Source organism: Pseudorca crassidens, chromosome 18, assembly GCF_039906515.1.
Source record: "Pseudorca crassidens isolate mPseCra1 chromosome 18, mPseCra1.hap1, whole genome shotgun sequence".
Classification (NCBI taxonomy): Eukaryota; Metazoa; Chordata; class Mammalia; order Artiodactyla; family Delphinidae; genus Pseudorca; species Pseudorca crassidens.
Window position 1 is genome coordinate 3,246,198 of NC_090313.1, and position 23,803 is coordinate 3,270,000.

The 23,803-nt window shown below is 49.8% G+C and overlaps 2 protein-coding genes across 3 annotated transcripts in view; one reads left to right on the plus strand and one right to left on the minus strand.

Annotated features, from left to right (window-relative positions):
- NAXD (NAD(P)HX dehydratase) overlaps positions 1–4,588 on the minus strand; it is a 45,710-nt gene extending 41,122 nt beyond the window's left edge. The window contains exon 1 of the mRNA XM_067713126.1: positions 4,470–4,588. The gene's annotated coding sequence lies outside the window, so the exon portion shown is untranslated. The remainder of the gene's footprint in view (positions 1–4,469) is intronic.
- Positions 4,589–4,684: 96 nt separating this feature from the next.
- Positions 4,685–23,803, plus strand: part of RAB20 (RAB20, member RAS oncogene family) — a 27,601-nt gene continuing 8,482 nt past the window's right edge. Inside the window, exons 1-2 of one of the 2 annotated variants that reach the window (XM_067713570.1) lie at positions 4,685–5,127; positions 16,862–16,918. In XM_067713570.1, the coding sequence (XP_067569671.1) occupies positions 4,956–5,127; positions 16,862–16,918 (229 nt within the window). In that variant the 5' untranslated portion in view covers positions 4,685–4,955. The remainder of the gene's footprint in view (positions 5,128–16,861; positions 16,919–23,803) is intronic. The other variant, XM_067713571.1, reaches the window with a different exon arrangement.

Consider the following 23,803-nt stretch of genomic DNA (forward strand, 5'->3'; position numbering starts at 1 on the left):
TTTCTCTCTCTTTTTTTTAATTGAAGTATACAGTTGATTTACAACATTGTGTTAGATTCAGGTGTACAGCAAAGTGTTTCAATTATATATATAAACAAAATATAATTTTTTAAATTTACTGAAGCACAGGAAACTATATTCAATATCTTAATTCTTTCTTCTGGCCTTGCTTCGAGGCTTGCGGGGTCTTAGTTCCCCGACCAGGGATTGAACCCGGGCCACGGCAGTGAAAGCACCAAGTCCTAACCACTGGACGGCCAGGGAACTCCTTTTTTTCCCAATATCTTGTAATAACCTATAATGGAAAAAAATCTGAAAAAGAGTGTATATATACATATATATATATATATGTGTTTGTGTGTGTGTGTGTGTGTGTGTGTGTGTATATATATATGTATATCTATATATTAGGATACATACTGTTAGGACATAACAGCCCAACCTGCTCTATCCACCCTGAGGGGGGCATCTTCAGCCGCTGGTGGACCATTTCGAGGACAACAGCTTCTATATGAATCATTTTCGTTCTTAAGTAGATGTGGGTTCTGCAGATGTGAACTAAAGGGAGGGGAATCAGTATTTTATGGATGTAAATGTTGGGGACATGGCCCAGATGGCACGGCACAGGGTAAGACCTCAAGATTAGACACATGCCCTTTGCCAAGAGCCAGCTGTGTGGCTCTGAGAAAGTTCCTAACACTCTGAGAGATTTATAGGTAATGAACCCAATACGTAGTAGGTGACTAATAAACAGTAGTCACTATTTTATGTGGGACGAAGAGGAGATTTCCACAATATTTATAAAATCTCATTAGATATGTTTCAAAATAATTAGTGAGTGATGCTCACTTCTAAGACATCTATTTTATTTATTTTTTAAAAAATTAATTAATTAATTTAGTTAATTTATTATTTTTGGCTGTATTGGGCTTTCGTTGCTGTGCGCAGGCTTTCTCTAGTTGCGGCGAGAGGGGGCTACTCTTCGTTGTGGTGTGAGGGCTTCTCACTGCAGTGGCTTCTCTTGTTGTGGAGCACGGGCTCTAGGCGCATGGGCTTCAGTAGTTGTGGCGCGCAGGCTCAGTAGTTGTGGCTCGCGGGCTCTAGAGCACAGGCTCAGTAGTTGTGGCGCACGGGCTTAGTTGCTCCGCGGCATGTGGGATCTTCCAGGACCAGGGCTCGAACCCATGTCCCCTGCATTGGCAGGCGGATTCTTAACCACGACTCCACCAGGGAAGCCCTCTAAGACATTTAATGATGAATCCTAAAGTGCATCGGTATTATTCTAGAGCAGCAGTTCTAAATTGAAGGCAATTTTGGCCCAGGGAACACTCGGCAATGCCTGGAGACATTGATTGGTTGTCACAATGGGGAACGTGATGGTGTCACTCCTCCTGTCTAGTAGGTAGAGGCCAGGGGGCAATGCTGAACATCCATTGGACACCTGCCACCACTGAATTATCAGGTCCAACACGTCAGTGTGCTGAGGTCGGGAAGCCTCGCTCTAGTGATGGACGGCTGCTCCTCTAGACCTGAGCAGATGGATGTGGTGCCCACCTGTCCAGATGCTAGCTCCTGGCTCCTCTCTCTTTCCCTCCCTCCCTCTCCTCCTTCTTTTCCCTCTCCCTTCCCACCCCCACCCACCCTTTTTATTCCACGTCTAATCCACACCAAATACTGTACGTTCCACCTGCAAAATACATCCAGAATGTAAACAATGCTGATCACTCCTCTGCCGCCACGCTGATCCCAGCCACCATTGTCTCTCCCTGATGTCCCTGCACCTGCCATGGCCACCTCAACACGGCAGGAAGGTGTTAGGACACATCATGTCTCTTCTCTGCTCAGAGCCCTCGGGCACCCTTCCACCTGGTTCAGAGTACAAGCCACAGCCCTCATCACGACCACAGGTCCCGATGACCTTCTCTGGCCACTCGCCCCCCTTCCTCATGGGCCTGGTGTCCAGCTCACCTGCTCTGTTCCCTGCTCTGTACTCCCATGGAGCCCACCAGGAAGGCTTCTGCCTCAGGGCCTTTGCACTCACTGCTCTCTGTACCTGAACCCTTCCTCTTCCAGATAACTGCATGTTTAACTCCTAACCTCATTCTAATGCTCCAGAAACTTCATCTTTGCAGACATCCTGTTCAAAACTGAACCCCTGCATCCATCCCCAGGCCTCGCTCTCTATCCACCTTCCCTGCTCAGTTTTTCTCCATCAAACATTTAATAACTGTCTAGGACACTATATATTTTGCTTGTTTATTTTGTTGGCTGTCTTTCTTACTGCTCTAGCCCTAGGTCAGGGCTTAGAGCTTAGCTTCTCAACTCCTATCTGCTGAACAAAGACATGTACATAGCCAGGGTTTGCTTGTTTGTTTGTTTAAGAGGAAAGTACTTTAAAAGACAGAATTGCTCCACAACAAAGTACCTAAAAACTCCCAAGCCACTTTGCAAAATCCAACAGAAGCGACCACATTTGCTTATTTCCTTTATTGTGACTTTGGACAGTCCCAGAATTGTTCAGTTTGCATCTATTTAAAAAGGAACTACAGGGACTTCCCTGGTGGTGCAGTGGTTAAGAATCCGCCTGCCAATCCGCGCGCCACAACTACTGAGCCCACGAGCCACAACTACTGAAGCCCACGTGCCTTAGAGCCCATGCTCCGCAACGTTAGAAGCCACTGCAATGAGAAGCCCGCGCACCGCACCGCAACGAAGAGTAGGCCCTGCTTGCCACAACTAGAGATATGAAGCAATGAAGACCCAAAGCAACCAAAAATAAATAAATTAATTTAAAAAAAAAAGGAACTACATAATTTTCTTGGCCTTGGGCACCTTTCATCTAAGCAATCGGTAAAAGGATTACCCTGTTAGGTCAGTGGTTTAAATGCAGGCAGAAAAAACACTGCACTCGGGATGAGAGTGGCTAGTTTAAACAGACTTTTAACCTTTTAACTTCTTCCTCAGTCCTACTTCCTGAAAAGGAATCAGTCTTCAAGGCGTTTTATAGGAGTGGTTGAAATTTGATATGGAGATATTCTCCTGGTTAAATTTAGTTTTTCAAAGTGTTGGACAATTAAAAAAATTTTTTTTAAACAAACTTGCTGAGTGAATTCCGTCATGTGCCAGGCAGCGGGCTAGGTGCTGCGATCAGCACTGCCCCTCAAATCCTGCTCAGAAAACACCGGTGTTTCAAGTGGGGACAGCTTTCAGCAAACCAACACGTTTATTCAAACACACACTGATCAAGCGGGGACTGAGTTCCAGTTCTAGGCACTTGGGAGACACCAGAGAAAGGCACAAAAAGCCGCGCCCTCATGGGCTTACGCCCACAGGTTTACTGAATGAGGGAGCCGCCCAGAAAGGTCTAGTGAGCTGGGGGATACAAAATTAGCTTAAAAGACGGTCCCCCTCCCTAGGGAAATTTAAACTACCAGAGGAGCGAGGTGTGGAGCAGGGTTGGTGGTGACGTTTGCCCGAAATCCCTTCTGGCCTCACCGGGATGGTGAATTCATCCACTGTGTCCTGACTCAAAGCTTTCTTGAGCAACTATTATGTGCTGGAGACTTCACCAGGCCGAGTGAGGAGCAAAACAGAAACAGTCCCTTCCTCATGCCCCTTACTTTCCAGAGAGGGATACTGCACGGAGAATAAGCAGCGTAACTCTATTGGAGTGGTGAGAAAATAAAGCTGGGTAAGGACTTGGAGGGAAAGGGGGCGGGAGAGGTACTGTAAAAAGCTTGGGAGGGGGTGGGCAGTAACGGTGGGCAGAGCTCCGATTTGCGGGGCAGGAAACACGGAGCAAGGCAGGAGTTGCGCAAGGCCGGTCCTCCTCGGCTGAGACGCCCTCACCCCACCCGCGCGCGTCTGAGTCTCAGCGCGCCGCCCCCGACTTCTGCAGGGAACCCGAGGACTCGGCGCGGCCTCGGCAAACAGCGCCCCCCGGTGTTCACACTAGAGCATCACCATCGTCTCAAATAAGTACCGAGTCCCACAGGCCGAGTGTGTTAGAAGCATTTCGAGGTTCACTCCATGAAAGAAGGAAGATGGAAAGATTTCGTTAGTCGTCATCGCAACTGCCAAAGTCAAATTTTCACTCCCAAGTTTTAAGTGGCGTTGGCTGTCCACTTCTCAAATAGAAAACAGCATAATCGTCTTCTTGCCAAAGTGAACGAAACAAAACAAAAACGACACTAGCAAGCGCCCCCCCGTCCTAATCACTAACAGTCGGAGGACGGGTCCTCGCAGACCCTCACTCCAGAAAAACTCATTGCGCCCGGCCCCGGGGCCACACTTGCACCCACGGAGGAGGAGAGCCTGGGGGGCCGGGCTGGAGTGTATCCCCCGCGGGACTCTGAGGTCAGCAGGCCCGGGCCGCGTCCCTGCGCTGCGTCCACCCCCGACCCGCCTCCTCGGACGCCGCTCTCCATCCGCCAGCCGCCCCGACCTGGTGCCCGACTTGGCGCTCCTACCTGCCTGAGTCTTCCCATCGCTTCGCGGCGGAAAGCACCGCCCGCCCCGGGGAAAGGTCGCGGGTCCGCCCACGATCCAGGTCCACCTGCGCGGGCGGGGGCCAGGTGCGGCGCGCTGTGCGCGGCGCGCGGCGCGGGCTGGACGTGGGGGGCGGGGCCCGAGGCGAGGCCCGGGGCGCCGGGCGTCTGGGGGCGGGGCTGGGGGCGGGGCTGGGGCGACCTGGACCTGGTGCCGACCGCCGCGGTCTGGGCGCCGGAGGTGGCCGTCGGTCTGGGTCCCAGGCTCCAGCCCAGCGCGGAGACGCGCTTCCTCTTCCGCATTCCCAGGCGTCCGGAGGAGAGGGTACAAGTTCGGGGTCCCCGCGAGTCCGAGTCTCCGCGAGTCCCGGGTCTGAGCAGACTCGGCGCGTCCGGCTGCTCTAGCCGCACTCCGGGCGCACGGGCCGGAGGGCGCGGGAAAAAGGGAGGGGTGCCTCCTGCCGGAAGATGAGGAAGCCCGACGGGAAGATCGTACTTTTGGGGGACATGAACGTGGGCAAGACGTCGCTGCTGCAGAGGTACATGGAGCGGCGCTTCCCGGACACGGTCAGCACGGTGGGCGGTGCCTTCTACCTGAAGCAGTGGCGCTCCTACAACATCTCCATCTGGGACACTGCAGGTGAGGGGTGAGGGGCTTCCAGCTGGAGAGAAGCGTCCCCCAGGGCAGGGGTCCCTCAGGGCCGGGGTCTCCCAGGGCAGGGTCCCCCAGGGTAGGCACGTCCTGCCCCACACAGGATCCGGCCCTTGCTCCGCAGGTGTCTGCATCTCCGGGATCAGGCCCCTAGTCAGAGTGTGGGACCACCCTTGCCCCCTCTTACTTGACTCCTTTGCTGGTTGGGAATCTGTTCAGCCACTGGGTGCATCTTAGCGACAGTCCAGGAGAACACCCTGGGCTCCAGAGAGTGTGCTGGTGACTTGCGTACCAGCGCACCCAGCCCAGCCAGCTAGTGGCAACTAGAGGCATTTAAGTGCTCCCACCAACAGGATCTCAGCTGCTATCCACAACAGCCTTGCTGAGGGGTGAGCAGAGCTAGTATAAATTACCTGTCCTTACAAAAGAGAAAACAGAGGCTCTGAACTCCCTGAGGGTTTAGGCAGGAAAGTAGGAAGCAGAACTCAGTTCTCCTCCCTCAGTGCCAGGCATGTCTGCATTTTCCACTTATCAGCCGCGTGATCTAGGCTCATGTGTGTTACGGGGTTTTGAAGTGATTGTCTGTAGAAGCATTTTTAAGATAGGTAATAATTATTTTTGGTGCGTGTAGTATATTTGTGTTTTTTCAAATGTACAGTATATCAGAGGATCTTGATTCAAGATTTTAGTTTATTAACTCAATAATTACGCTGACGTTAGAGTGTTACAATAGAATATATTTTCTTCCCCATGAAAACGAATAAGGTACCGCAAGTAAATAAACTGTAAATAGTATGGCCCGTTTGCAATGGGCATGACTTTTTGAAAGCCTGAACCTTTAAGGTCTGACTTTTTAAATGTCTGCACGTAAGTTTTTTATTTGTTTTGTTTTTTTATTTTACCTTGTGCCATGCGGCTTGCAGGATCTTAGTTCCCTGACCAGGGATCGAACCTGGGCCCATGGTGGTGAAAGCACAGAGTCCTAACCACTGGACTGCCAGGGAATTCCCTAAATGTCTGCACTTTAAGAAGTGATATGTATTCTGGAAGGTCTGGTCCAGAATTTTAAAATTGCCAACTTGGGTGCACCAGTCAGCTGAATAAACAGGATTATAACTCACCTTGTTTTTAAAACTGAATTCATGAAGGCCGCTCTCGGACGTCTACCCCTCCTCTCTCCCTCCTGCTTTCTCTGCTGCTGTCTTTTTTTGTTGTTATGGCTGTTAACATCTTGACTAATTTATTTGAAAACATGCTCTGAAAACAGCCTCTCCGAGGTACAAGTGTACCTTCCCTGCTCTGTTCTCCACCTCCAGGCTTCAGAGTGAGTGAAGTTCCTCTAAGATCCGTTACCTAAGCGGACTCTCTGGCACTAAGCATTTGGTAGCGGTGGAACGAGGGCTGTAGAAATCAGACCACGTTAACACGATGCGTCTGCCTGTTTGGTACAAGGCTGGTCCTGAGGCTCCTTTGGTTGACTGGTTGGGCCTCACTGCTGTCCTTGGTTTATAAGAGGGTGATGCAGGGTTGGAGCTGGGAGACCCAAACCCAGAGGCCTCTGGTGGCTGCTGTTGGAAGCTGACCTTTACCACGTGGCGTGGTGTTTCTGGAACAGGAGCTGACCGTTGGTGTCAGCAGGCGTCTTGGCATCCAAGGTATGAAGGAGCAGTGTAATTTCGATCAACCACTTTCTTCTTCGGTGCCAAGGACGTGGTGCAGCTGAATTCTCGACTGCCAGAGAATTTTGTAATAAGGCTGATGAGATGTCCTCGGTATCTTGTTGGGCTCCTGGGGGCCGCGACTCATTTCCTGGCTGCGCGGGCTGCCGCCTTCTTCCCGGAACCCTGAGTGTGGGCACTGGGGGCCCCAGGCCCCTTCTTCACATTGCTCACCTCCTGTGTACACACATTCAGGGTGACTGAGGCTCAGAGGCAGCAGTGACACAGGCCACCTCTGTGCCTGGCTCCCCAAGGACGGTGGGGTTATGTGCAGCTTGGAGGGAAAAGGCAGGTATGAATCTTTGCCTCTTAGGTAATCCTTGTTGGAAATGCAAAAGTTTAACTTTTAGGCGATTCTCTCTTTTTTCTCCTTTTGCCTTGCCCTTAAACTTCCTTTATATTCCACATTGTCTTCTAAGTTGCGTTCGTTTTAATTTTTGTAGCTGGGGCAGAAGGACGGGGACCAGCTAGAGGATGCACGGTTTTGATCGCCGCTCTTGGTCACGTGGCGTGGGTGGGGTGGGAGGGTGTTGAATAAGAAAAATGACAGCTGCTGCCCGAAGCCTGCCGGCGGAGCGGTGAGTGAGCCAGAGCACGGAGAGATTTGCTGGGCTCTTAGGTAGTTCTCTTAGTCAGCTGGCACAGGACTGCTTCCAAGGGAGTGCGACAGTAGATGGGGCTGGAGCTGGTTCCACCAAGTTTCTCGAATTCTCCCAGGCTCTGCGCGTTGCCCAATTCCAAAGCCATTTCTGCATTCATTACAGCAGCATCCCCCTCCCAGTATCAGTTTTAGTTTCCTACTGCTGTCGTAACCAATGACCACAGACTTAGTGGCTCCAAGAGAGGTGAGATTCAGAGCACTTGATTTAAGATCTTTCCCTTGAACAACTTTAGTGCAACTCAGGAGAGGATGCTGCAGTTCCGGGTCGTGGAATCGCGGTTTCTGTGGGAGGGGAATGTAATTGCTCACGCCGTGAAGTTAGCTAGGAGGTCTGGGCCTCCTGTGCAGGACCAAGAGCCTGCATCCTGTGAACGGCTGTGCTGTCCTGGGGGAGCATCTGTGGGGCGTGGGATGGGGCGTGAGTGAAGATGCCAGAAGACATGGACTGTCCATCTGAGGACCACGAGCCCTGGTCACGCTCCTTCTGCTCTGCGTGGAAGCCGCAGCCCCCTGCCCCGCTTCTAGATCCGGGGGATGGTGGGGATGCTGTGTCGGAAGTGGGGTTCGTTCAGGTTGGAAGAGGCGGCAGCGTTGTGGACCCGCCTGGAGAAGAGCCGTCTTTGCCAGGGGACGCAGAGTTGCTGATCCTTGACGCTTTGGACCGGCCTGCGAGGGCTGCGTGTTTAGCCTTGCGAGACTGGCACAGAAGTGGGTGGGCAGCCCGTGCAACGTGTGCACGGAGCCAGTGGTGGAGGACTCGGCTTTTAGCTCTCTTAATTTATTAGTGCAGCTGCTGAGTGGGTTTTGAGGTCCTAATCCCGACAAGCAGGATTGGTGTGACACGGGGCATCTAGCGGATGACCTCCCCTTTCTGCAGATCTGGGGGCTGACCTGGACCTCACCGTTGCTCTACGTAGTGTTATTGGCGCCCCGCCCACCCAGTGTTTTACAGCAGCAGAGCTGAGTGGCTGCAGCAGAGACCATAGAGCACAGAAAGACAAAAACATTCATCCTGGCCCTTTGCAGAAATAGTTTGCTGACTCCTGGTTTAGGTCACATAAAAAGGAAAGTACTTTTCTAAAAGTCTTTCTGTAGTTTTAGAAACTCCCCGAAGAGTTTAGCATTTAGGGATTGAGGAGACCCCTGGTTCAGTTAAACTCTGACATGCAGCTCTCAGATTTCTCCTGGGTGTCCACTCAGAGCTAGATTGGGGGAGGGTGGGGCCTGGATTAAGATTAGCCTGGGCTCCTACTGAAAAACTGTTCTTGGAAATAAATCTTAGATTAGGTTTGGGATCTGGAAGCTAAGCCTGCAAAGCCTGTGTTGTAGGTGGTCCACATCTTTGTGGGTGGTCCATATCTTTGTGGGTAGTCCACGTCTTGGTAGGTGGGTCAGTGTCTTTGTAGGTGGTCCACATCTTTGTAGGTGGTCCATATCTTTGTGGGTGGTCCATATCTTTGTGGGTGGTCCACGTCTTGGTAGGTGGGTCAGTATCTTTGTGGGTGGTCCACATCTTTGTGGGTGTTCCACATCTTTGTGGGTGGTCCATGTCTTGGTAGGTGTGTCAGTGTCTCTGTGGTGGTCCACATCTTTGTGGGTGGTCCACATCTTTGTGGGTGGTCCATGTCTTGGTAGGTGGGTCAGTGTCTCTGTGGTGGTCCGCATCTTTGTGGGTGGTCCACATCTTTGTGGGTGGTCCATGTCTTTGTGGGAGGCCCACCTCTTTGTGGGTGGGTCACATCTTTAGCACTACTGAAGATTTTGAATGGGCGTCCTCTGGGGTCAAGGCGTCATTTGTAGAATTCCTTTGCTTTCTTGAGCAGAAACAGTGACCTGAATATGAATGTGGGTATTAGGGTAGGTGGAAGAAAATCTACTGTCTGGGCTCAGCAGGGTGGACAGAGAGCCATTGTACGGAGAGATCTCAGAGGACGAAGGCTGCCAGGGCTCAGCTGCACGTGCTGGGAGGTCCGCCCGGAGTCTCCCTGGAGGAGGTGCTGGGAATTCTGGGGGTGGGTGGGGGGAGGTATTTCAGGCTCACTAGTGTGGTGCGATTCGGGAGACTTTAACCAATTGAGGTCCACCACATTTGTGAACTAATAGCTGGATCATGTTAATGTCTCTGGGCGATAATTCCACGCTTCGTCGTCTTTAAGTTCGCAGGAGACATAGAACCTTTATGATTCCTAATTGAACCCCTCTCACCTGGCTGAGACTTCACAGAACTTCCCTCTTTGTGAAAAAGAAATTTTACACACGTGTACATGTGTGTACATACATGAGTTTAAAGGAGTTTTTATTCTTAGAATGAGGGCTTCGTCACTGTGATGACAGACTCTCGCGGCCCCTTTCCTCTTGTCCTCCTGTTATGGAGTCAGGTGCCTCAGGGCTGAGCCAGAGGTGCTATTTGGAATTTGTCACACGTGCCCTGTCCGCCTCTGTTTTCACCTTTGCTTGTGGCGTCTCTCTCTCCGGGACGTCCCCTCTCCTGGCGATCCCCAACTTGAATTTTGTCCCATCTTCCAAGGTCACATACTTTGTGAAGCAGTCACGGTAGCGCCCGATTCCTGCTTGCTCCAGACTGTACTACCACGTGACCTGGTGTGCCTTACCGTGTTCTGCCTTTTATCTGTTTTGTTACCGGTTCGTCTTTCCTCTGACTTACAAGCTCTTGGAGGGAAGCATTTGGGTTGTATTCATTTTTACGTTCTCCACAGACTAGCATTTTACTCTGCAGTATTGTCTTTTTAAGCTAAGTTTTGCTGGATGAAGTCGTTGAAAGCAATGGGAACAATTTGGAGCGGCCGAAGTTTGCAGTTTTATGGTCTTAATGATGTATTGACTCTGAATGATAAAATCAGTGTAAAAATGTCATTGTCATGGGCCCTGTAATGCAGCCAAAAATAGGCCGGTGTATGCCTGGTGAGGAAATACTGGTTCCTGACGTCAATTATATGTGCTCTTGAAACAACTCTTCAGAGACTCCTGTCTCTTTTGACTTTGATACATTACGAGTCTGTTTAGAGACGGAGAATAACACACTGGGACTCCTGTTTCTGGGCAGCTGGAGCAGAAGTACTTTCCCCTCCTCTTCCCACTAATTACAGCTAAAAACTTGGGGGTATTATAGATAAAACAAGCATAAGAAGACTCTGAAAGATGGAGAGAAGAGGGCAGACTGCCCAGGGACCTCGGGATCCAAAGGGTGACCCCGTGGTGAGCTCCCTGGGTTTCCTTTTTGCCTCATGTATCCCAGACTTGGAGCTCAAGAAACCAGAAATTTAGAAATGCCAAAGGCTACGGACAAAACAAGACAAAAAAGGCTACTCTCTCACCCGAGGACCAGGAGAGAGGTAGCACAGTAAGACAGAAGCCTTTTAGACACTAACTGCCGTACTCTAGCCAACACACAGGAAACACTGGACCCACACCCACCCAGAAGGCCTTGCAGGAACGGGGGCTTCCCCCCTGCCTGGTGGTAATGAGGCACCCCAACTCCCCCACTAGGGGGTCTTGGAGAAGGCCTGCTAGGGTGGTGGGCTCTCATGTCCGGCAGGTGGTAACAAGCCGCCCCCACCCTGCCCACTTCATGGGGCCACGGGAGGCTACGTGGGAAACTTGGGCGTTTTCCAGAAGAGAGGCAGTGCGTGCCCGGCCCCTCAGCTCATGCTGAGTTGATGTCAGAGGGAACCAGCCAAAATGCAAGGTTTAAGTAAGACCCAGAGTCTCATAACGCAGTATGAAAATGTCCAGGTTTCAATCAGAAATCACTCACCATACAAGAACCAGGAAGATCTCAAACTGAATCCAAAAAGGCAATGAATAGATACCCGCACCAAGATGGCAGAGATGGCAGCGTTATCCGACCAAGGCTTCAAAGCCGCCACCGCAAGAAAGCTTCCGTGAGCAGTTACGGTCGCACTAAACCAATGAGAAAAAATAGAGAGGCTCAGAAAAATAGATCAAAAGAAGACCTCGTGGAAATTTCTGAGCTGAAATAATACAACCCAAGTAAAAGACTTGGTGGATGGACTCAGTGAGGGAATGGAGGAGAGAGAGGAAGGAAACCAGGAACTGGAAGATAGAACCATCAGCTCACCCGATCTGAAATACGGAGAGAAAATAGAATGAAAATGAACAGAGCCGCAGGGACCTGTGGATAAAAGATCTAACATCGTGTCATTGGGGTCTTGGAAGGAGAGGAGAGAGGGTGGGGCTGAAAAGGAATAACAGGAATAATGCCTGAAAACTTTCCAAATCTGACAACATACATGAACCTGAGGATTCCAGAATCCGAGAGCATCACAAACAGGATAAACCCAAAGAAACCCAAACTCCAAAAACTAAAGACAAGGAAAACATCTTGAAAGCGGTCAAAGGAGGAAAAAAGATTATAATGACGGCAGATAACTCATCAGAAACCATGGCGGCCAGAAGGAAGTGGCACAGTACTTTCCAAGTGCTGAAAACAGATGAAGACTATTGATTTATTTAAAAAAATTTTTTGTAGAAGTATAATTGATTTACAGTGTTGTGTTAGTTTCTTCTGTATAGCAAAGTGACTCAGTTACACACACATATATACGTTTTTCATATTCTTTTCCATTATGGTTTGTCACAGAATACTGAATATAGTTCCATGCGCTATAGAGACCTTGTTGCTTATCCATCCTACTTATAATAGTTTTGCCTCTGCTAATCCCAAACTCCCAATCCTTCCCTCCCCACCCCTCCTCCCCCTTGGCAACCACAAGTCTGTTCTCTACGTCTGTGAGTCTGTTTCTGTTTTGTAGATATGTTGATTTGTATCATATTTTAGATTTCACATATAAGTGATATCATATGGTATTTGTCTTTCTCTTTCTGACTTACTTTGCTTCGTAGGATGATCTCTAGATCCATCCATACTGCTGCAAATGGCGTTATTTCATTCTTTTTGGTGGTTGAGTCATATTCCATTGTATATATGTACCACATCTTCTTCATCCATTCATCTGTTGATGGACATTTAGGTTGTTTCCATGTCTTGGCTATTGTGAATAGTGCTGCTATGAACATAGGGTGTGCATGTATGTTTTGAATTATAGTTATGTCTGGGTATAAGGACTATTGATTTATAATTCTTGTTCATCTTCAGTTCCGAAAAATGATTCTGGAAAGACGTGCTTCTGTTATATATGCCACAACCTTGACTCAGAACTTCTCACCTGTTCTCTTCTTTAAATGACAGTATAAGGCGACTTAACGTGCAATTTCACGTTTAATGTGCTATCGAGGTAAACCTTGGAGTTTTCCTTCCCACATGAATTTTAAAAGCTTTTGGCTTTGTAGCTTAAAAATCCACAAGTTTTGCCTATATAATAGTTTTTGGGTGTTGGTAGATTATCTTGGTTTGTTTTAAGTAAGGTTTATTGAATGTTTGCACATAAGCAGTAAAGTTCACCCTGATTTTTTAGTTATAGGAGCTCTGACAAACATATACAGTTGTGTAACACAAGTACAACCCAAATACAAACTATTTCCATCATTTAAAACAAATCCCTGGTCTCTCTGAGTCACCTTCTCTACTTACCCCAGCCCCTGGTAACATGGATCTGTTTCCTGTCCCTATAGTTGTCTTTTCTTTTCTTTTTAAAATATTTATTTATTTATTATTTATTTGATTTATTTTGGCTGCTCCGGGTCTTAGTTGCAGCATTCGGGCTTCTTCGTTGCGGCATGCGTGTGGGGTCCTGTTCCCTGACCAGGGATCGAACGCAGGCCCCCTGCGTTGGGAGCGCCGAGTCTTACCCGCTGGACCACCAGGGAAACCCCTATAGTTGTCTTTTCTAGGAGCATACAGGATGGAGCATCTTGAGTCTAACTTCTTTTGCTTAATGCATTTGAGATCCGTCTGTGCTGTTCAGTCCTGTGAATTGTTGAGTAACGTTCCTCTGTATGGATATACCATCGCCAGTTATCCATCCACCCGTTGGAGGATATTTGGGTTGTTTCAGTTTTGAGTGATTACGAGTAGTCACTGTAAGCTTTCACATAGAGGTTTTTTTTTTTTTTTTTCGATACGCGGGCCTCTCACTGTTGTGGCCTCTCCCGTTGCGGAGCACAGGCTCCGGATGCGCAGGCTCAGCGGCCATGGCTCACGGGCCCAGCCGCTCCGCGACATGTGGGATCTTCCCGGACGAAGGCACGAACCCGTGTCCCCTGCATCGGCAGGCGGACTCTCAACCACTGCGCCACCAGAGAAGCCCCACATAGAGGTTTTTGTATGAACGTCAGTTTTCACCTCTCGGGTCAACCACCTAGGAGTTAGACGTCTGGGTTTTATAGTCAGTGTATGTTGAACACCAAGCTGACCCAACACCACTGGTTAAAAAGCCAGTTTTTGTTTTAGCTTCCATTTGTTGAGATACTTACATTTCCATGTACCGACTTGGGAGATATTCTGTGTAGTGAACTAGTTAGTTAGCTCTTAAACACTCATGAAGAGAACGGTCTGTTTCTTGTTTTTCTTAGCTGACTTGACGCACCCACATGTGGGCAATTAGGCAATGAAAATTTCGTTGATTTCTCTGCCAGCGTCACAGAAGTGTTGCTGGAAAGGCAGGGCGCTTGGAGAGAGGCACTGGGAAGAAAAGACCCAGATTATAAGCTTTCAGCCTTGGCCATAAAACAGACAAGTTTAATGGCTCCCTCTGTCTCATCAGCAGAGTCCTTTGGAAAGAGGTTCACGCATGGAGGCTGGTGACAGCTGCCTCGGCCACTTATCCCCGTGTTTTCACCCAGCCTTCAAAACCAGCTCTTCTCTGAGATCTGCCTTCCTGCCCAGCCCAAGCGAACCCAACCTCACACTAGTATTTCTATTCCAAGAGAAGGCCACGCTGAGCGTGTATCTCCTGCAAAGCGTTTCATAAACACTGGTTGATCTGTTCTTTGGACCAGGAGGAAGTGGGTGTGAACTGGTGGCTTCCCTCACGCTGGCCTGGCCTCTGTGGGCTGGTCTCAGGTCTCTGAAATAGCTTAGCTGCCCACTGCTCAGTTTCCCATTCTTTTGGCTCAAATAGCCTTGGACCTATGAGCAACGTGGAACTCAGCGTTGACCTCTCTGGGTTTGCTCGCAGCAAAGATGAGACCAGTCGGACCATTGCAGGAGCATCCTTCAGCTCTGGAGGGTCTTCATTTCCGAGCACAGCAGGTGTCAGTAAACTTGGCATATCCATTGCAGGTACCCACGTCGCAGGGGCACACAGAGTCCGGTGTAATCCTGTAAAACTAGAACAGGATTTAAAGATCCACTTTTTCAGCCTCTTCCTCTTTCAGATGAAGAGACAGCCACGGGAAGTTATTTGTCCAATGTCCAAGGACCAGTTGGTGCAGAAAAGGGGCTGGAGCTAGGGACCTGTGACTCCTTGACCAAAGTCTTCACACTGTTTACACCTTATTTCATGCCGCCTGTCCCTCTATCATGGACGCTTCTTTTCATTTTAGGGGCCCCTGTGCTTTAAAATCCTCCCCTGCTACAGTCTTCTCAGAAATCAGGGTGGTGTCCTGAGGAAAGCTGGCTTGCGAAGTGTTTTCCGAGGCCGTCCAGGTTGCTGACTCACGGCCCTTCCTTCCTGGGGCTCCTGCCTGTGTGAATAGCAGGGATTACCTTGGCTTCAGCGGTGCCAGACACCATGCTGAGTGCTTTGGGGACCGTATCTCTTATTTCCTACAACTACTTTGTGGGGTTGGTATTTTTTTTTTTTTTTTTTTTGCGGTACGCGGGCCTCTCACCGTTGTGGAGCACAGGCTCCGGACGCGCAGGCGCAGCGGCCATGGCTCATGGGCCCAGCTGCTCCGCGGCATGTGGGATGTTCCCGGACCAGGGCACGAACCGGCATCCCCTGCGTCGGCAGGCTGCGCCTCTACCGCTGCGCCACCAGGGAAGCCCTGTGGGCTTGGTATTTTTATCACCTCCCTTTCGCAAGCCAGGAAGCTAAGGCTCAGGTCATGCTGAATGCTGGGGAGCCCGGATTGAGGTCGGCTTCTCATCGCAGTTAGTGGGTTCCTTTCCACTCTTCCCACCACTGCGTGGGTGCCCAGGCACTTAACTTCAGTGCCCTCCGCGGGCAGAATGCTCCCCCGACACGCTGCCCTGGAACGCCATCCACGGAGACCAGGGTGAGATGCAGACTGGCTCCCTCACGCCTGGGTAGCACCCAGACAGAGCAGAACAAGTGAAGCAGCGCAGCGGGCACTGACAAGAAGAGAAGGAGGCCTACTGCCCTCGCCCCCCCCCATGCCCTCGTGAGCGCGCGCTGGGCCCGTGACGGAGGATGGATGTTATTAGACGGCCAGTGACTAGCATTTACATTTACAACTTCTGATTTCAGTGGCCTACGTTAGAAGTTTTGATTTCCGGTTTGTCTGTGATTTCTCATCTGCTATTTGAAAGAGGGTGCGGGGCCGGGACCTCGCTTTTTTCCTGGGTTCATGATATTTATTTGGTTCCCCATTGTTGAAGGGCCACTTGTATTTCCACAAATGCCTGAACCCAGGCATCAGAAGCATTTCTGGGGGCTTCCTGGTGGCACAGTGGGTTAAGAATCCACCTGCCAATGCAGGGGACACGGGTTCAAGCCCTGGTCCGGGAAGATCCCACATGTCGCGGAGCAGCTAAGCCCGTGCGCCACAACTACTGAGCCCACGCATCACAACTACTGAAGCCCACACGCCTAAAGCCCGTGCTCCACAACAAGAGAAGCCACGGCGATGAGAAGCCCGCGCACCGCAACGAAGAGTAGTCCCTGCTCGCCGCAACTAGAGAAAGCCTGCGTGCAGCAACGAAGACCCAACGCAGCCAAAACTAATAAATTAAAAAAAAAAAAAAAAAAAGCCCTTCTGTCTTGGAGAACAGGGCTGGCGGAGGAAGGCGGCCTCAGGCCTGTGGTGTGTAGGTGCCCCTGCTGTGTGTGGGTGACTGGAGGGCATTATTAGGGACTGGGTTAGAGTTGAGGGTGTGTGGTGGTCACTCTTCTTTGTGGAGAAAGCAGTTCGCCTCCATTTGCACAAGACTTGATCATTCCTGGGCTGCTCTCTGCGTGTTCCTGTTTTCCTCCGTGAACCCAGGGCTCCTGCATCTGTGGCCCGTGGACACCTGTGCCCTCTTGACGTCTCTGAGCTGCTCGTGACATCGGTCAGGCTCCCTCATTAGATGAGATCACCAAGGTCTTTAACATGTGTTTATTTTTTGCATCTGTGGGAGAGTTATGATTTTGCCCTTTCTTGAAAATCGTCTTTTAACACGTGTCAGGGTGGAATTGCTTAAACAATGCTTGCCCAGATCTCGTTCTTGTCCTAACAGAATTCAGAGGCCCTCCACCGCCATTAAAGCTCATCGCCTGGCGTTGCCTTACCCGAGGTATTCCTGCCGCTGTCGGGGTTATGAGCTGCTTACGTCCTGCGGGTCCTTGAGCAGCTGTGTGGCTGCTCTGGGCCTCTGCTTCGAGATCTGTACAGTTGTGCCACTAATGGTGGGGAGGACGAGGTGCATTAGGTGTGCATGTGCTTGTGTGCATGTGTGTACTGTAGGTATATGTGTGTGCGTGTGTGCACGTAGGTATACGTGTGTGTCTGAATGTGTTGTACATGTGCATGTGTGTGCATGTAGGTATACACGTGCATGTGTGTGTTGTACATGTCTGTGTGTGCGCGTGTGTGCATGTAGGTATATGTATGCATGTGTGTGTCTGCATGTGTTGTACATGTGCATGCACGTGCATGTAGGTATACACGTGCATGTGTGTATGTGTTGTACATGTCTGTGTGTGCGTGTGTGCGCACCCATCTAGCTTGACACTCTGCGTGGCGCTCGGAGTGACACTGCAGCCAGGGTGGGCTCTGTGCCGACCTGAAGGGAGCACGAGCTGACTCTGTTAGAGGAACGGGATTCAGCTGATTGAAGGAAACTGGTGAGGATGCCATCCCAGGGAGCCAGGGGACAGCAGTTCTTCCTTTCTGCCTGGCCGCTTGTCCCGAAAAAGGACAAGTCCATGTGAATGGAGGACGTTTTTAACACTTTCTGAGTTTCTGTCGTGACGGGAGCCCTCCTGTGAGGCTCTTGCTTCCGGGGTGGCCGTGAGTGGTGTGGCCTCACATCACGGTGCCGTGTGTGGCTTGTTTTCAACAACCCCTGGGCTGTGTGAGGATACGTTGCTCCCACTCTTCAAAGCCTGTTGACCTACTGTTCACTTAGCCGGGCCCCTTTTCTATAGCAATTGCAAAAGCACATTCCGAACCTAAGTGATTTCCAGTCTGATTAACTCTGGTTAGTTACTGTGTGACCGCGGGCCCTGGCAGTGTCGCCTTTCAGCTTCCCCGGTTGAGCAGCTGCTCTGTCTGTAGCTGTTCCCCGGGCGCTGAGGACCAGGGAGGGGGCGGCAGAGGGGGACGTGCAGACGCGGCACACGCAGGGCTGGGCTGCAGCGTTGGCCATGTTACTGCTGCACGCGTCTTGGGGTGATGAGAGCCTCCCGGGACTGCTCCATGGTCACCGTCCCCCTGCCACTGCTCCTCGTGGGAGCCCCAGGGCGGCAGCCGCAGAATCCAGGCCCCGCCCAGACCTTCCCAATGAGAACCTGCATTTTAACCGCATCGCTAGGTGATTCAAGGTCCAGGTCATGAGCCTGGGCTTGCTGCAGCCGCGGGCAGATGAGCTGTGAGTTTCCAGAAGGGCGAGGGTCAGGCCACTGGCGCTCGCTGGCGCTGTCTTTACATGCAGTTCTACCATCTGTCCATCATCTTTCTACCTGTCACTCATCTGTCCATCATCTTCCTTCTACCTCTCTATCGTCTGTCTATTTTTAACCATAGGGGATTTTTTTGTGGTAAAATACACATAACACAGCGTTTTACTCATTTTTAAGTGTACAGCTTGCTGGTATTAAGCATGTTCAACTGTCACCACCATCATCTCCAGAACGTTTTCATCTTCCAACTGAAGCTCCAACCCCATTAAACACAAAACCCATCCCCCTCCCTCCAGCCCCTGGTAACCCCTTTTTTGCTTTCTATCTCTGTGAATTTGTCTATTCTAGGGAATTATTTAAAATGTTTACTTTTATGTATAGCATAATATCATTATATTTAAATATGGTAAACTAAGTTCAAACAGAATACTTTGATATGATTGATTTGAAAGGGTTTTTGCACTGTTAAATTGATACAGTTATATCTAGGTACCCAATCATCCCCAGAAGGTGTTTCTGATTTTACAATATGTGTCTATGGAAAATGTACTTTCTAGGGAATTTTATTAGAACATACCCAATCTGTTAAGCAAGAGGTACCTAGACATTGTAAACATACGTAAAATCCTTTGTTTCCGTAGGACTGTTCAGAAAAGGTTTCATATACTTCCCTTGGGTTAGAATTACAGCGCTCCCCGCTTATCCTTGGGGGACGCGTTCCGAGACCCCCAGTGGATGCCTGAAACTGTGGATGGTACCAAGCCCTATACATGTTATATTTTTCTTATACGTACATACATATGATAAAGTTTAACTTATAAATTAGGCACAGTAAGAGATGAACAACAATAACTAAAAATAAAGTAGAACAATTATAACAATACCCTGTAGTGAAACAGCACACAATTCAAAACACGAATTGCTTATTTCTGAAATTTTCCATTTAATATGTTTGGACTGTGGTTAACCAAGTGTCATCTGAAACCTCGGAAAGTGAAACCTCGGAAAGTGAAACCTCGGATAAGGGAGGTGATTGTAACAGGAAAACATTTGTTCTCTGCTGTGTATTTCTCAGAAGACTTTATATTATGGAGAAGAAGACAGACACATTCTGTTAGAAATAACTGGGGTATTGACTGAGTGGGGTACTCCAGATAAGAACCCATTCTAGATAACTTAATATCTTGAGAAAACCCTTTATAGAGTTAAAGAGTTTTCTTAACATGGTATTTGCAGTTCAGTCTTGTCTTTGAAACAAGTTAAAACTTGCTTCAAAAGATCTGAAATGATTTTAGTTTCCTGCTTTAATAAGTAGAGAATTTCGCAAATAATTGACTTTTTCTTTGATAGTCTCTTTTTTTTTTTAACCCCACATTTGTTTATTTATTTATTTTTGGCTGTGTTGGGTCTTCGTTTCTGTGCGAGGGCTTTCTCCAGTTGCGGCGAGCGGGGGCCACTCTTCATCGCGGTGCGCGGGCCTCTCACTATCGCGGCCTCTCTTGTTGCGGAGCACAGGCTCCAGACGCGCAGGCTCAGTAGCTGTGGCTCACGGGCCTAGTTGCTCCGCGGCATGTGGGATCCTCCCAGATCAGTGCTCGAACCCATGTCCCCTGCATTAGCAGGCAGATTCTCAACCACTGCGCCACCAGGGAAGCCCCTGATAATCTCATTTTAAAAAGTAATTCTCACAGGACAGCAGAGTATCTGTTGAAGGTAAAGGATATTGGATTTAATATCCTGGTACGTGAGAGTTTTTGCTTTTTAAAGTTAAATCTGTTACATAAGTGTATTTTCTTTGGATTTGCCTTTTTTCTTAATACTAGAGTGTTAAAGAAGGTCCCTTTATTTGAATTATTTGGTCTTGTTATTGAATTATTTTTAGTAAATCCATGTCTGAAAAGAGTGAAGCAATTTGAGAATTAAATTCCAGTTATAATTATATGACCTTGAGAATTATTTCATGAAGCCCCGTCAGTGAGTCACAGGCAAGGGATTAACTCATGTGCAGGTAAGTATTTGGGGGGTTCGTACGGCATATGATGTATTCTTGGTTTTTGTTCAGCCTTCAAATTGCGAAACAGAAACAGCAGAGGTGACACGTATGCTGATTTGGGTAAATGTCATTGTATATGTATTGAAATGCGAAAAGAAATCCGTTTTTCTGAAACACTTTTCCTCTTCCCCGTATGTTGCCATTTCTTTAGTTGGAAATTATTTGGGGTTTGGGTTCCTTTACTTATAGAAGGAAGAAAGTCTCATTTTACAGGCGTGGGTCAGGATGACCTTCGTTAAATAGTTACTGATTGATCTGGTAGTCAGATGAAATGGAAAAGCTGTTTTTCATTTCATTACTAGTGTAAGCCCGTGGGCTTCCTAGACTCAAAGAATAATCATTGGCCTTTGTGTCAGGAAGCACGGCTATGTTTAGAATGCCTTTTAATGGTCACAGACGGTTAAGAACAAAACTAAAGGACCTATAAATGCAAGCAACTAAGTTGGATTATTGGATTTAAAATAATAGTTTATCTTTAAAGTGTTATCTCATCACCGCCTTTGACGGTGTCATTCATTAATCTGTGTTGAGGTTTTAGGTCTTCCTTCTGGCAGAAAAGATACCCCAGTAATATGGTGGGGTAGGATTTTTTTCCTTTTCAACTTCTCGACTTTCATCTCCAGCTGGTGGCTGTTGGATCAGTCTCTGCCTGCGTGGAATTTTCGTGAGGTTCCTGTAGGTGACCCTCAGGCAGGGCAGTGGGAAGGGTCTGCTCCCTGGGTGATGCCGCCCGGTCGCTGAGGCCAAGCTTTAAGCCCGTGTAGATGGGAAAGTGCGGGGCAGCCTCCAGCCCCGTCTTGGCGTTGCTGTCACCATCTGAGAAGAATCCCTGCAGGGCGTCCACACCCTGTGGGACGTGCTTCTGCCGGAGGACTCCTGCTTTCGCTGTTGGTGCTTATCTTGCCTTTTGGGATTTGCTCAATTTCTGATGAGAGAGCTATTGCAGAAAGCATCCCATTGTTACTTATTCTAGACTTTGAAATACTGCCATTCTTTTTCGAGCCCAGTTTTGTCCCGCTAACCCTTCTCGGAGCAGGACTTGATCTGACAGTGCAGCCCCTGGACCCTGGACCCTGGACCCGGTGGCCGGGGTTCAGGACCCGCCTCTGCCATTCGCTGCCTGTGTGCCCCTGGCCTTTGTGCTCCTCTGTCAGCGTTTGCTTCAGGCCTTGGGGTGCAAATGAGGCCACAGTCCCCGCCAGGGGATGGGAGGGAGTAAACGGCCATGCGTTTAAAGGGCTCGGACGTAGTGAGTGCTGTAGATGGGTTAGCTCTTGGGAAAGTTAAGCACGTGCAGTGCACTTGCTCTAAGAGCCAGGATAGCTCCCGGTTCTGTTCTGTCTGCTTGACGAGGTTCCTCCATGTGGACATTGTTCCTTCTTCTCCAGGAAGTCTCAGTCTTTGCTCGTAAAGCCCTTCAACTGATTGGACGAGGCCCACCGACATTATGCTGGGTGATCTGCTTTGCGAAGTCAGTGATTGCCGATGTTAATCACACTTAAAAAAAAATACCTTCCTGGCGACATCTAGACTTGCATCGGACCACAGAGCCGGGCACCACGGCCTGGCCACGCTGACACGTAAAATTAAGCATCACGCACGGCACGACGGTCGGTGGTGGATCACCCCCTCGTTTCCCGGAGCCTCTGCGTGGAGGGTGGGTTCTCAGATGAAGTGTCCGCGCCCTGTTGCCCCCTCAGTTTGCACACACAGGTGGAGGCAGCTGTGCCCAGCGGTGGCTCCACACAGCCGACCCCTTTTATCACCCTGGGAAGACACATGGACCCATCTTCTGACTGCATGAAAAGAGCTCTGAGCATCTGTTCTTTGCGAACGTTCCTGGGGGGCAGCTGTTTCCACGGCTGTTCTCTCACCAGATTCGCTATCAGTGTAGAGACACATGCACGCAGAGGGAACGTTCCAGATCTTCCCTGTGACTGTAACCTGTAGTCAAATCGCGTCCCACTGAACACGATGGAACTAAAGGCGTCCTTCAGGTAGTGTTATTTATATGCTGCGGGTGGAACTTGGGAGCTTTAGAAAAGGATTTTGTTTCATGTTTGAAGCGTCTCTCAGAAGGGAAGGGCGTCACTGCTCATTCTGGGCTGAGTTTCTCCGGGCTGTGCTGGGGCCCATCTCTGAGGTCGCCCTGGAGTTTTAATTGCTCCCCTCTCTGGTTCTGTGGATCTGGGTTTTTTTATCTTCATGTTGCCACATCGATATTTCTGTGGGCGTTTTTAAAGTTCCTCTTTCTTTCACTGTCTGCACTTAGATTTCCGGGTAGACCTCCCTCTACCAGGAAATCAGGATCCGCTCCCGGTTCTGTTCTGTCTGCTTGACGAGGAATAAGGAATAAGGGTCGTTCTGATTCTCACCCTGGATGACTGCCTCTTACCTCCCACTTCTGCTTAGCGGCTGCACGTCACATTCTCCGGGGGTACTTTTAAAGGGATTGGATACCCACACCCCTGCCCTGCCGGATCCTAGCTCCTGTGCTCTGGGGTAGGGGGTCCGAGCGTCACTATTTTTTAAAAGCTGCCCCCTCCCCTGTTTAAGACGTGCAGCCAGTGTTGTAACATGGTTTCTGGCGGCCGTACCACCCACTGGGTTATTTGAAACTATTTAAGCCAAAAGGACGCGACGCTCGGGGTGAAATGCTCGGCGTCATCTGGCCAGAGGCGCTGGAGCATCGAAGAGAATGCGGTCAGGCGCTTGATCTTCATTGTCTAGCAGCAGGTTGGGGTGTTGTGGCCACCGACCTCTGTCCTCCTGCCCTGGGCTGGCTTTCAGTTCCAGTTACACAGTGGGTGGCAGCCGCCTGACTGAGTGTCCCCGAGAAATGGGGAGAAGGTCGTCCTCGGAAGGCAAGCCTCATACACATACGGAAGGTGTAGGAGATCGGTCAACAGCAAAGGTGACCAGCGGGCCCCAGGGGACAGTAAATGTGCTGATGAAGAGCTCAGACGGGGGCGGTCCTGGGATGGTGGAGCTGACCCTGAAGTTTGGGAGGAATCTGAGTCACGGTTTAATTAACCAGCACTCACGGAGGGCTTCACACGCGCCAGGCACAGCTCCAGCCCATTGAGTAAATTCCGTTTTCACAGGCCCCTTTGGGTGGGTACTGTCCACATTTGGGTGATGGGAAGCAGAGGCCCAGGGAGTTAAGGACCTGCCCCCAGGGCACACGGTGAGGGTTAATGCAGACAGTCTGTCTGGGAGTCGGGCTCTTTGTAGGCGGTTAGACCTCAGACGGCCTGGTCTCCGGTACCGTGTCCTGGCTCTGGGCTCCACCTTCCTGCTTCTGTGGGCCACATCCTGTGCTTTCTGTGCCTTGGTTTCTCCCTCTGTGAAATGTGGGCAGGGGAAGGCCCACTTGGTGTGGTTACTGGGGAGACGGCGTGAGTTTGCTGAACGCCGAGGACTTGTTGACGGTTGTCACGCCGAGCCAGCTTCCTTCCGGCCATGAGTCCAGTGTTTCCTGTACCTGGGCCGGGAAGGGATGATG